The sequence below is a fragment of the Cnephaeus nilssonii genome, assembly GCF_951640355.1.
Source record: "Cnephaeus nilssonii genome assembly, chromosome: 16".
Taxonomy (NCBI): domain Eukaryota; kingdom Metazoa; phylum Chordata; class Mammalia; order Chiroptera; family Vespertilionidae; genus Cnephaeus; species Cnephaeus nilssonii.
Genome location: NC_137087.1, coordinates 46321910 through 46335466, shown reverse-complemented (window position 1 = coordinate 46335466; position 13557 = coordinate 46321910). Strand labels below are relative to the sequence as shown.

The 13557-nt window shown below is 56.4% G+C and overlaps 1 protein-coding gene across 3 annotated transcripts in view; it reads left to right on the top strand.

Moving 5' to 3' along the window:
* Positions 1 to 12867, top strand: part of SH3PXD2A (SH3 and PX domains 2A) — a 218670-nt gene extending 205803 nt beyond the window's left edge. For all 3 annotated transcript variants that reach the window (XM_079793356.1, XM_079793354.1, XM_079793355.1), the window contains 5 exons: positions 1704 to 1821; positions 5606 to 5943; positions 6987 to 7036; positions 9943 to 10062; positions 10843 to 12867. In XM_079793356.1, the coding sequence (XP_079649482.1) occupies positions 1704 to 1821; positions 5606 to 5943; positions 6987 to 7036; positions 9943 to 10062; positions 10843 to 12813 (2597 nt within the window). In that variant the 3' untranslated portion in view covers positions 12814 to 12867. The remainder of the gene's footprint in view (positions 1 to 1703; positions 1822 to 5605; positions 5944 to 6986; positions 7037 to 9942; positions 10063 to 10842) is intronic.
* The last annotated feature ends 690 nt before the right edge of the window (positions 12868 to 13557 follow it).

Here is a 13557-nt window from a genome sequence, read left to right as displayed (position 1 = left end):
AAGGGAGCTGCTATCTCAGCCCAGGACAGGGCTGCAGACAGGACCCCGATAATCCAGGGAAGAATGAACAGATGGCCTTCCTTTCACAGGCGGTTGGGGGGCAGCTGCCCCCTTCCCCCACGGCTGCCAGAGGCTCAGCCAGGCTGCCCTCCAGGGTCCAGCTGAGGAGTCGGGGTGATTGTCAAAGCTGGAAGCCAAGAGGTGGGGGGCAGGCATCTCAGAAACTCGTGTTCTGTGCCAGCATCCTACTATTTTGAGCTCTCAGAAAGCTTCCCGCCAGCGCCCCTGCTCAGCCCCGCCTGCCCCTTCATCCACGCACCCACAGTCCATTTGGAGCTCCTGCCGTGTGCAAGGCGCTGTCTCAGCCCCAGGGAGCACCCACCTGGGAGAAGACAACGTAGGTTCAGGGTGACCCCGCCAAGGGCCGTGGCCAGATGGCCGGTTCTTCTCCACCTATGCTCTGCTCCTTGTTCTCCTCAGGGGCAGGGTGGGGACCTGTACATCTTCCTGAAGCCTGCGTGGCCCTCTGGGAGGCTCTCCATCCAGGAGGCAGGGTTTGTGGCCAGCCAGCTGTGGGTCTAGCTGTCAGGGCGTCCTGGAGGCAGGCAGAGTTGGCCCCAGTAGACGAGAAGAATCACCTCCCTGGGAGCCTGAGCAAGGAGCCATGTGGAGGCAGCAGGGCTCCTGCCAGGAGAGAGGAGAGGCTGAAGGAACCAGGGAAGACACATGTGGCCCAGCCTCCCATGCCTGCCCTCCCACGCCTTCCCTGAGCTCCCACAAGGCGCCTCTTTCCCAGTGCCTGGGAGACCCTGAACAGGCCCACAGTCAGACTGGGAGACCAGAGCAGGCAGCTCCCTGAAGGGATCTGCCGTGCTGTGTGGTCAGCTCGGCATGCTGTCCTCCAGACCAGCGGTCGCCAACCTTTTGGACCTCCCAGACCACCAGTGGTCCACGGACCACTAGTTGGTGGCCGCTGCTCCAGACGATGCACGGGCACGGCGGCTTGCTCAGGGCTCCGAGAGGTCCTGCATGATTGTGCTGCACTCAGCGTGGTCATTGCTCATTGTCCATGGGACCCTTATCTTAACAAGACACACATAACCTGTCCCATGGAACGTGTGTTGCCCAAAATCCTCTCGGGGAAATTACATGACCAGGTAACCACATGAGTGGTCAGGTAAGGCTTCCCTGAGGACAGGGCTCTGGAGCATTCAGAAAACCAGACAGGAAGGATAGGGGTTGAGGTGGAGAAGGGCTAGGAGAGTAAGTCCGGGACACAGAAGAGTCACACATTCAGGGCAAGAGGAGGTGTGCCGTGGGGCCTCCAGGCATTCAGAGGACACTCAGGCTTGGTCTCAGACTTCTCAACACAGGCCCCATGAAGGACAGGTTCCATGGAGCTGGGAGCCGAAGGACTCCAGGCCCCGGCAGCCTGGCTACTGTTACGGGGCTAGGAGGCCGGGAGAGCCTCGGTGTTGCCCAGGGTTTTGCCAGACCACCCAAGGCCCTGGCTGGCTTTGGCACACACTGGGAGCAGCGGTGAAGCCTGGTCCCTTCTCTGCCCTGGAAGAGCCAGATGCTGACCGAGTGCACCTTGGTAACCAGCTAAGCAAGGCCAGGCCAGCGGGGAGGAAGAGGCAGGAAGGAGGAGCACATCCCAATCTCAAGTAATTGTGCTTTCTTGCTTTTCCTGCCACCCACAGAGGAGAAGTATGTCACTGTGCAGCCTTACACCAGCCAAAGCAAGGACGAGATTGGCTTTGAGAAGGGTGTCACCGTGGAGGTGATCAGGAAGAACTTGGAGGGCTGGTGGTACATCAGGTAGGAGCCCCAGCAGAGGAGCGAGATGCCCTGAGCAGCAGAGCAGGTAGATACTGCAGAGTGGCCGGGGACACCAGATGGCGAGCAGAGACCGACAGCAGCTTTGCACCCACGGCCCTGGCTTGGCTGCACGGAGCCTGCACAGCTGAACATCCCAAACAGAGATTGCTCATCTCGCAGATCCTCTCCCGGGACACGTAAAGCAGAGCCTGAGCGGCAGCCAGCGGGGCACAGGGGCTCCGGCCCAGCTTGCAGGCGGTGGTGCAATCGCTCCCCTGCAAGACCCATGCAACTGCCAAGAGGGTCCGGCACATCTGAATTTGGTTTTCTGCATCCAGCTTTGGCTGCCTGGTGTGCTCTGCAGCTCAGGCCGCCTGGAGCGCTGGCGTCCCCAGGCCTTGCCGAGGTCCCAGCAGGCCACCCCTGCTGCCCACGGCTCAGCACTCCGGCTGTCCCCAGCTGTCCCCTCTGCAGGGCTGGCTCACGTGGTTGTGAGAGCTGAGCCCAGGCCTGGTTCAGAGGCCTCTTCCTTCTGCTCCTCCCTCTCCCAGGGCCTGGTCACACTCCCAGCTGAGAAACCCATTGGGGAGTAGGAGGGGAGTTGGGAGCTTTCCTGATGCTCCTGGAAACAAACAAAGCCCGTGGGCTTCACCCGCCTCTGCCCTACCGAGTCCTGCCCCTCCAGTCCCCTCTGCCCTGGAACTTCAGGCCAGCGCCACCCTCAGGGAGCCTTACTCTCAGGAAATGTTTTGGTTCCTTTGGGACCTACTCAGCTGTGGCGATTTTGACCAATTTCTCTCTTCTCTGCCCGTAACCAGGCTGGCAGAGATAGCCCCACATCTGTAGGCTCTGGGGACCACCTCGCCGGCCCACCACACCTGGGAACCCTAGACCCACTGTGGGCAGGATGCATGCTCTAGGCTGTCTCCCACCGTGGGGACAGGATTGGCCAAGGTGATGCGGACCCTCAGAGATGGTTGCTTAGACCACGCCGACCGGCCGACGCCGATGGTGTTGAGATTGGTCGGTGCTGATGGGTAGGATGAAGGTCACTGGCCTCATGGGATGGAACGTTAGTGTGACCTGACAGGACATAGCTGCCCTGACCCTGTGGCTGTCAGTCAGGAGGGCTGAGGTGTCCCTGTCTGTCTGGTGAGGTAGGTCAGGACCGTGTGCCTGGACATGTGCTACCCAAAGCCCTGCCCCTAGACGTGCATGTGCTCTCAGCAGTGGAAGCTAGAGCCAACCCCAAGTCCAACAACCGTGTGTCTGGCGTAGGAAGCCGGCGATCCGTCTGGCAGGCTGGCTACCTGGCCCACTTGCTGAGAGGTTATCTACAAAGCTGCTGGCTTTTGTTTTCCTTTGTTGTTTGGTTTTTTACGTTTTCTAAAATGACCAATAAAGCCACTTTGTGCTGCTTTTTCTAGTCAACTCTTGTCCCCATGGTTGGGATCTGCCGTGCTGATCCCAACCATGGGATCCTTTAGCCGGCGGGAGCTTCAACTGAGAAAACCCTGCTGAAAGGGTTCCACCTTAAGAAGGCTGCCAGACACCCCCTTAAATATGCCATTTCCCAACATTCCAGGCTCTGTGTTGATCCTCATTTCCTGTCTTTCTTCTCCACCCCCACCCCCCACACACCCCCTCCCTCTCCCTCCATCTCCTTTTCCAGTTTGCTTCCCTCTGGAGTCATTCCATGCTCCGGAGCTGGAAAGCAGATGTGAGCCGAGTTGGACCCAGACACACACACACACAGCCGCTCCTGATTCCCTCGCCTCTCTCCGCCTGGAATCTAATTTTATCCATGTAACAGTGAAGGAACACACAGGATTTGAAACGGGAGCGCTCGGGCCAGTGAGCTGGCCTGACCGTCACTCCCGTGACACCCTGCTCCCCACCTCTCCAGTGTTCTCATAGCAGAGCACCTGCAGCAGCCGGCAGCTTCCTCTTCCTCTTTTCTCCGAGATGCAGGAGCTCCCGCTTCTGAGCCAGACGCTGCCACCAGCTAGCTGTGTGACCCTCTGCTACTTGCTTTGCTTTCCTGAGCCTTGGTTGTTGCCAAGATTAGGCATCTTGACTAGTTGCTTCTACCCACCCCTGAAATTCTGTGCTTCTGTCTGTTAGCTCCATGGTTTTCATCCATTTGTTCACTGATGTCTGCCTTCCAGGCCCCAAAAAGGGAGCCAGATGGGCGAGCGTGGGTCAGCCTGTCTGCTTGTACCCATGGCATACACAGGAAAAGCCATCCCTACCCGAGCTTTCCAGCAAAGCTCAAGGCATGCGGATAGAAACTTCTTTCACATTCCTTTTTCTCCCACCTAATGAGTGCCCAAGAGCAAGGTCAGATGGAGAGGCAGGGGAGAGGGGCTTGTCAGACATCTGGCATGGAGGAGCCATTCCACAGAGCCAGATGTGTCCCGGGAAGCAGACAGGGACAGCACAGCACAGACTCAGGGGCATGGACAACTGCTGGACGAGGAAATGAGCTCCCAGTGGGTTTGGGTAGAAGCTCAACCCCATGGAGGGGGAAAAGGAGGGGAAAGCTTGTTTTCAGAAGTCATTGAATCACCTAAAATTAAGTCAGCCCTGTCGTTTGCCTTTTCTCTTGTTTATGGGATTTGGGGTTTTGTTTTCATTTTGTTTTTGTTTTGCCATACCAGAGGTTTTACTCTTATCCAGTCATGTGCTTTATGCTCAACCTCTCCAGATTCGGCAAGTATTCGCAACTTGCATTTTTATTTTGCTATACAGTGTGAGGCCAGGGTCTCACTTGTTTTTCTTAACTGGATAATCAGTTGTCCCCAGATCACTCACTGACTAATCCATCCTTACCCCACTAATTTGAAATGTTCCTTTTAGCATTGGTCTGATGGTGGACTTGTTCTGTGAACTTGATTTGTCTGCTATTTCTGCGTGGTACCAATACTTCCCCCACTCAGGCACTCTTCTTTAGAGATAGCTTCCTGGTTGGTCTCAATGTGTTCATCCTTCTGGATAAATTTTTGCAGTGGCTCTATCCCTGCATTTTTTTAAAAATATATTTTTTATTGATTTCAGAGAGGAAAAGAGAGGGAGAGATAGAAACATCAATGATGAGAGAGAATCATTGATCAGCTGCCTCCTGCATGTCCCCTACTAGGGATCGAGCCCGCAATTCGGACATGTGCCCTTGACCAGAATCGAACCCAGGACCCTTCAGTCCACAGGCCGGCACGCTATCCACTGAGCCAGACCAACTAGGGCTATCCCTGCATTTTTGCTCAAGAGAAAGAAATTGAGCTCCTGGGTAGGGACTTTTGTCCAAGGTGCCGTAGATCAGAACTCGGGTTTTCTAACTCACCTGGGCTACCTCTTCGCCTCTCTGATAATAATACTTCCCTTTCCAATAGGACATTGAACTCAAGACACCTTCTCATTTCTTATCTCTACAATGGCCCTCTACTTACTGCGAGGTAGCAGGCTGTTAGGAAATCTACCTTTCGGGCAACCCACAATTTGAGGAATCTTTTAACCTGAAGGTCCCACATTTGCCTGACTCTGCAGAGTGTGAGAACTTACACCAAGAGGGATCACAGAGAACAAGGGGATGGGAAGAAGTGGTGTTCTAGGTGTCTTTTCCACCTGCCCAGTTCCACTTCTCTCGGGAGTAGTGGGAATGCCCAGTGTCTGCTGAACACCGTAGAAAAGGCTCTGCTGGGCAAGGCCCGATGGAGCCTGGGCCTGGGAGGGGTGTGAGGTCAGGCCTCAGTGCTCTAATGCCCCGTGTCCCACTCGTCCCCCATAGGTACCTGGGCAAAGAAGGCTGGGCACCAGCCTCCTACCTGAAGAAAGCCAAGGATGACCTGCCAGCTCGGAAGAAGAATCTGGCAGGCCCAGTGGAGATCATCGGGAACATCATGGAGATCAGCAACCTGCTGAACAAGAAGACATCAGGGGACAAAGAGACTCCCCCAGCGGAAGGCGAGGGCCCAGAGGTCCCCATTGCCAAGAAGGAGATCAGCCTGCCCATCCTCTGCAACGCCTCCAACGGCAGCGCCCTGGGGATCCCCGAGAGGACCGTCTCCAAGCTGGCCCAGGGCTCCCCAGCTGTGGCCAGGATCGCCCCTCAGCGGGCCCAGATCAGTAAGAGCCTCACTGAGCCCCGGGTCCTTGCTGCAGAGCAAGTTATAGAGTGGGCATGGGGTGCCAGGAAAGCTAGAGGGGTGTGCAGGACCCCCATATCATTTTCTTCTTGATATATTGACACCCCCTGACCCCAGCCTCACTCTGTCCACTTGTCTCATGCTAATTACAGGAGCGGACAAGGCAATTCCTCCCCACTGCTCCACTGAAGATAAATTACATGAGTGTCAAAGGTGCTGGCATTCCCGTCCCTAGTGGGGAGCCAGGAGTGCTCACTTTGTAGATGAGGGTAGCCCCCGGGCTGTGAAATGAGCCGGAGGTGCAAGGCTGCTTTGCTGATAGAGGAACGTTTTTCTGGGCCTTACCCCTCCTTCCTGATTGCCTTCCCCCAGTTACTAGAAACCGAAAAGACATGGCCGGGCTGACTTTACCTCTCCGCACAAGCATATTTTTAAGGGGCATTCTTCAGGAATCTCCTTCCTTCGCACAGGAGGAACCGGCTCTCCGGCACCCTCTGAATCTCACGTGTCTCTGGCTCACAGAGCCTTCGTTTGGGGGTTAAACTGTTCTCTGTTAGGAGAGATGAGCTTCTGTGTGTGTCCAGCCGGCCTTAAATCTGGAGGAAAGCTGTTTTGATTCTAAACATGGTTAAGTCAGCTCTGTGCCTGCAGTCTTTTAGGCAAGCAGTTTGGGAAATCTTCTGAGGGCATCTCCTCTAGCCTGGAATTGTGCCAGCTTCTAGGGATTCAGTACTGAGCGCCCAAGAGACGCGGGTTCGGCTCCAAACTTGGATAAAGTTTGTCCCTGGATAAAGCTATATACCCTTCCTCCTCAGAAATGCCTCCTCTGTGTCTGCACATTTCACAATGTGCACATCAGCTCAGAGGGTCCACGGACCCCCGGCAGCTCAGCCAGGGAAGTGAGAGCATGGGTCCATGCAGGAACTTCCCGGAACCAGTGGGTGCTTATGCCCAGGGAAGCAGGTACAGGCCGTGTTGCCCAGCGTCTGGCTGGCGTTCTTTAAGCCATGTGTCTTCTTCCAGGCTCCCCCAACCTAAGGACAAGGCCTCCACCTCGCAGAGAATCCAGCCTGGTAGGTGCCACACCTCGTCTGTCTTGGTCCCTTCCTGGGGATGCACTGCAGCAGCCCCAGTCAGTTGGCTGTCTCACTGCAAAGCCTGCTGGTCCCGAGGTTTCCCAGGACCCCGCTGGGCCTTCAGCTTTGTGGGGCTTGGGGCAGAGAGGGAAGCCTGCAGATTCCAACCTTTTGGGGGACCTAGCTAGACAGTTTATAATCAAAAACGCTCTGCACTCCAAAGCTAAATAAATCCATCCCGGCCACTGCACTGGCAGACATAAACATTTAGACTGGCCGGTGAGAGTGTCCAGCCAGGGCATTGCCAGGGGCTTGAAATGCAGCTGCTGTCCATGTGAGCCTGGATACCTTTCAGCTTTGCCTTCCTTGCTTAGGAATGCCCGATGGAGGTGGTGGATGCCAGAACCAGGAGGGCGGAGGGCAGACCAGTGAGCATCCTCCAGGAGGAGGGGTCGGTGGCCAGGGCTGGCTTTTATGCTAAAGCTTAAAGATGCTCAGTGCTACTGGGGTGCCTGGCACCTGTGGGTGGGACTTCCCGGTACCCAGATCATCAGGGACACAGCTGTGCACTCAGGGTGCTAGGCTGGGGCCAGCGGTGATGCTGGTGGCAGGGCGAGAGCCCTAGAGCAGAGAACTGTTATCAGCGGCAGTGAGATGTGTGGAAAGAATGAGGCTCGAGTCTGCCAAGCATGGAGTCATATTCCACCCTGAATTGCTTCCCCCCACAAGCCTCAGTTTCCTCATCTGTAAGTTCCAGCCATCTCCTAGGGCTGTCGTAAGGATGAAATGAGACGATGGATACTGTGGGCTGATGGGACCGTTGTGGGGACTGCCTGTGACTCCGTGTGGAAACAGATTTCTGAAGTCACATCTGGGCTAACACGAGGGTTACTGTGATCGGTGCCGTCGGCCCAGGGTTGGGGGATAGCGGCAGTTCCTGGAGACGCGGGCCTTCAGTGAACGGGATTATTGAAGATTTGGCCCCTGGAAATGCGACCGCCTTGCCCTGGCCATCAGCCCCAGCGGAGTTTCTGTCTCCCTTTTCCCTGTGTTTTACGCAACTAAACAGCGAGTTCTTTCCTGCCATTTCTCTCTGGCCCAGCTAATTATGTTTGGGCAGACTTGATTTTGGCAAGAATGGGGTAATTCCTTCCACACTTACCAAATGCAGGGCTTGCTGAGGCAGGGCTGCTGTTTCCAGCTAGGCCCGGCCGAATCCCACTTGGCCAGGAGTCCGGGCTGTGCTGGGGACTGGGCCACATCTGCTCACATGCACGGCTGGAGGGCCAGGCACCAGGGTAGGGAAAGGGGACCCCAGTCCTCCCACCTTCGCTCACTCTGACCCCAGGCAGATGAGCTGTAACTGGCTGGATCAGGACTTGCTGAGCCTTGATGATGAAGGCAGAGGATAGGGTGGTGTTTCAGGAGGAGTGTTTAGATTTTGGCTTTTATTTATGGAGCTCTTCCTGTGCCCTGGCTGGACCAGAAGTTAGTGTCTTATCTCTGTAATCCTCTTTTTTAAAAAAAATAAAAATAAATAAATAAATAAATAAATAAATATATATATATATATATATATATATATATATATATATATATGTGTGTGTGTGTGTGTGTGTGTGTGTGTGTGTGTGTGTATGTATGTATGTATGTATGTATGTATAAAATTGATTTCAGAGAGGAAGGGAGAGGGAGAGATAGAAACATCAATAAGAGAGAATCCTATAGGCCCCACACTGGGGATGAGCCCAAAACCCGGGCATATGCCCTGACCGGGAATCGAACTGTGACCTCCTGGTTAATAGGTTGATGCTCAACCACTGAGCCATGCCAGCCAAGCTCTCAGCAATCCTCTTAATGAGCCTGTTTTAGTTCCATTGTATAGGTCAGGAAACTGAGGCTCAGCGAGGTCAAGGCTAAGGCCATACAGCTGGCAAATTGCTGAGCTGGGGTTGGAGCCCACATGTGCCCAGCTGCAAGGCCGAGGTCTTTCGAGGTCTTCTTGTTACAACACAGCTACTTCCCCCTCCCTAGTCTCCCACACACACATCCTATTCAAAAAATGTTTTAACCTCTTTGTGTGATACAAGGACATACTGGGTGTAATGGAGAGGCACGAAGTACCTTTTGGGCAGAAGAGAGAACAGGTGCAACTAGAACATCTGCTCTGTGAGGGCAAATGGGGGTGTCATCCTTTTGGTTCACTGTTGGATGCCCAGTGCCTTAGACCAGAGTCTGACACCCAGTAGACACTTAGGAAACATTTGTAAAATAAATGAATGAGGTTCACAAGTCATTGGCCGTGGCCAGATTCTAAATGTCCTTGAATGTTGTGGTTAGATATTGATGTGCCAGCGTGTGAAGACATTCAGGCTCTCCAGGGTGTTCCACGGCCCACCGGCGGAGGGTCCGGAGTGTAATCGGTGCCTGCCTGACGTGTGGCAGCGTCGTGATGGCCAACCAAGGTCTTTGCACCCAGTCCCACGCCCCCTCACTCACACCCCACCCGTGGAGGTGGCTGTGTCCCAGCTCTGCCCCTGCAGCCGGATGTCACCCCAGCGGCTCCTCTTTTAGACTTAAGAACAGTGGTTGTCCTCTCCAACAAGGCAGTGTACACAGACTTGGTTACAATGATTTCTCCGCTTTTTTAATTTTCGTTTTGGGACCTAGCTGTTGAGGCTTCTGAAAACTGGACCTCCAGAGATGGAAGGGTGGACATTACTGTTACTAAATGATCATTTTGAAGGCTCAGACAAGTCTCAAGTGAATCCTAGGTATTCTTAGAAATCCTAGTGAAGAGAATGACAGATACTCAGGTCAGCTGCTGTCCTGTAAATGCCACGCTCACTGCCATTACCATCTGATCAGGTGGGTTTTGCTCACTGAGTCCTTCTCTGCTTCAGGGGTTCCAGCTGCCGAAGCCACCAGAGCCCCCTTCTGTTGAGGTGGAGTACTACACCATTGCCGAATTCCAGTCCTGCATTTCTGACGGGATCAGCTTCAGGGGTGGACAGAAGGCAGAGGTGAGCCTTGGGCCCTGAGGCTGGGGGTTTTAACTCAGGCTGGTCCGAGACCTGCCGCGTTGCCCTTCTCTGTCTTCCTGGCACTGTGCCTGAGGGGCAAGCAGGGACGGCGCAGAAACAAGGTCCATAAAGCTAGTAAGGGCCACAGTCAGAACAACCCAGGACTCGTGTCTCCGCCCAGTGCAGTGAAATGACCACAGGCAGTGGGGACAGCTGGGCTGTGCTCCGTAGGGAGGCTCTGGCCTCAGGCCATATCTCCCAGTTCAACTCACCTGCATCTTCCCATTCTCTTCCGACCTGAGAAACCCTCCCCAGGGTCACCCAGGGAAGGCCTAGCAATATCGGAGGTGGGAGGAGGATGGGGGTGGTGGAATGGTTCTTTTTATACGTATGGGTCCTTGGCAGTTGGGTTTTGTTGGGACTGGGTACAGTGCCTCTTTTAAGTGCAGTAACTTAGGGGAAGAAGGAACAGGGATCTGAGAGGAGGCCAGCCCGACCAGCGTGTTGAGAGAGGCTTGGAGGGCCAGGGGAGAGGGACCTGAACAGCAGGAGCCTCCCCCCACCCACCCAGCTAGGAGAGGGTAGAGATCTAGGTTTGAATTTCGGCCCATCACTCACTACGTTGGGCCCTGGGCCACTTACTCAGTGGCTCAGTTGGCTCACCTGTAAATAGAGGTAATGTCTCCTAGAGCCACAGTATGAATGAAGCTCCTAGCCCAGCTCATCACAGGGTCTCAGTGATCCTCCCAACTCACTGGCCTGCCCGCCCCTTCCCCCTAGGTCATCGACAAAAACTCGGGTGGCTGGTGGTACGTACAGATCGGTGAGAAGGAGGGCTGGGCCCCCGCATCCTACATCGATAAGCGCAAGAAGCCCAACCTGAGCCGCCGCACGAGCACCCTGACCCGGCCCAAGGTACCCCCACCGGCGCCCCCCAGCAAGCCCAAGGAGGCTGAGGAGGGTCCGGCAGGCACTGCCGAGAGCCAGGACTCCCCGCTGAAGCTCAAGTACGAAGAGCCTGAGTATGACATCCCTGCCTTTGGCTTCGACTCGGAGCCAGAGCTGAGTGAGGAGCCCACGGAGGACAGAGGCTCGGGGGACAAGCGACTGGCCCAGCCCCACAGGCCCTCGCCGGCCTCCTCCCTGCAGCGGGCCCGCTTCAAGGTGGGCGGGTCTTCGGAAGACGTGGCCCTGGAAGAGGAGACCATCTATGAGAACGAGGGCTTCCGGCCCTGTGCAGAGGACACCCTGTCAGCCAGACGGTCCTCCCGGGACAGTGACTCCCCAGGAGGCTCCCCACTGTCCCTTGCCAGGAAAAACTCCCCCAAATCAGACTCCCCCAAATCATCCTCGCTCCTAAAGCTCAAGGCAGAGAAAAACGCCCAGGCGGAATTGGGGAAGAACCACTCCTCAGCCTCCTTTTCCTCGTCCATCACCATCAACACCACCTGCTCCTCCTCCTCCTCCTCCTCTTCCTCCTTGTCCAAGCCCAGCAGCGACCTGAAGCCCCGTTCTGCCTCGGACGCAGGCATCCGCGGCACCCCCAAGGTCGGAGCAAAGAAGGACGCTGACCTGAAGGCCGGGCTGACCTCCTGTGCTCGGGCCAAGCCATCTGTCCGGCCCAAGCCATTCCTGAACAGAGCGGAGTCCCAGAGTCAAGAGAAGATGGACATCAGCACTTTACGGCGCCAGCTGAGACCCACAGGCCAGCTCCGGGGAGGCCTCAAGGGCTCCAAGAGTGAGGACTCAGAGCTGCCCCCCCAGACAGCTTCCGAGGGTCCCAGCGAGGGGTCCAGGAGAGGCTCGGCTGACCTCATCACCCTCCCAGCTGCCACACCCCCATGTCCCACCAAGAAGGGGCGGGAAGGGCAGGCCACCTCCTACATGACGTGTAGTGCCTACCAGAAGGTCCAGGACTCGGAGATCAGTTTCCCCGCGGGCGTGGAGGTGCAGGTGCTCGAGAAGTTGGAAAGCGGCTGGTGGTATGTGAGGTTTGGGGAGTTGGAGGGCTGGGCCCCTTCCCACTATTTGGTGCTGGGTGAGAATGAGCCACCTGACCCCTCTGGCAAAGAGCCGGACACAGTTACCGCCAAGAGCAAGCTGAAGGAGGGCAAGTCGGACAGCCTGGAGAAGATCGAGAAGCGGGTCCAAGCGCTGAATACCGTCAACCAGAGCAAGAGGGCCACGCCGCCCATCCCTTCCAAGCCTCCCGGGGGCTTCAGCAAGACTTCGGGTGCTGGGGCGGTGAAGATGAGGAATGGGGTTCGGCAGGTGGCAGTGAGGCCCCAGTCGGTATTCGTGTCCCCACCACCCAAGGACAACAACCTGTCCTGCGCCCTCCGGAGGAATGAGTCGCTCACAGCCACCGATGGCCTCCGAGGCGTCCGCCGTAACTCCTCCTTCAGCACCGCCCGCTCGGCGGCTGCAGAGGCCAAGGGCCGCCTGGCCGAGCGGTCTGCCAGCCAGGGCTCAGACAGCCCTCTGCTGCCCACCCAGCGCAATGGTATCCCCGTGTCCCCCGTGCGCCCCAAGCCTATCGAGAAGTCCCAGTTCATCCACAACAACCTCAAAGATGTGTACGTGTCGATCGCGGACTACGAGGGGGACGAGGAGACAGCGGGCTTCCAGGAGGGTGTGTCCATGGAGGTCCTGGAGAGGAACCCCAACGGCTGGTGGTACTGCCAGATCCTAGACGGGGTGAAGCCCTTCAAAGGCTGGGTGCCCTCCAACTACCTGGAGAAAAAGAACTAACGGGGCATGGGTCCTTCCAGCCTGAGTGTGGATGAGCGGTGAGATGAAGACAATAGGGAAAGGGGAGGGGAGGGGGGGAGGGGGAGGGGGGAGGACAACATTAAACCCTGCAGAAGGTGTGACCTCAAGGACACTCGCCTCCAGGCTGTCCCTGGCTGGGAGGTAGGGTCTGGTGGGGGCCACCTTGAGCAGGAGGCCTGAGACCAGAGGCGAGACAGCTGAGCCCCATGTGTGCCCCTTGGTGACTTCACTGATGGGCTCAGCACCGTCTGGGACAGGCCAGTGGGAAACCCCAGTTGTGCCTTGGCTGCAGATCCGGAAAGGATGTGGTCCTAGGGGCCTCCGTGCCCTGTCCCAGCCTAGCCCGGTGCCAGGTGCTGGCAGCTTGTCACCAGGGGCGGCCCGGGCATCATCCTCACTGTAATGGCGAATTGTGCCGTTGGTGGGGATTGCCACCGCCCACCACGGGTGGTGTGGTAGAAGACGCCTCTGGCTTTGGGGCTTGGAGGCATCTCCTGCGAGCTCAGCCTGTCCCTGGCCAGGCCACTGTCTGTGTCTGTTAGTGGAAGAAAAAGCAGTTCCCCAGGTGCCAGCAAGGACCACCTTCCTTCGCTGTCGCTGACCTTGAGGAGAGTGCCCGGGCGCCCATGGAGACCCACCAGCCCCATTTACAGAGGACGGGCAGAGCCGGGGTCTCTCTCAGGCTGCACAGACTTTATTTTGGATATTTCTGGGTGGGCAGTT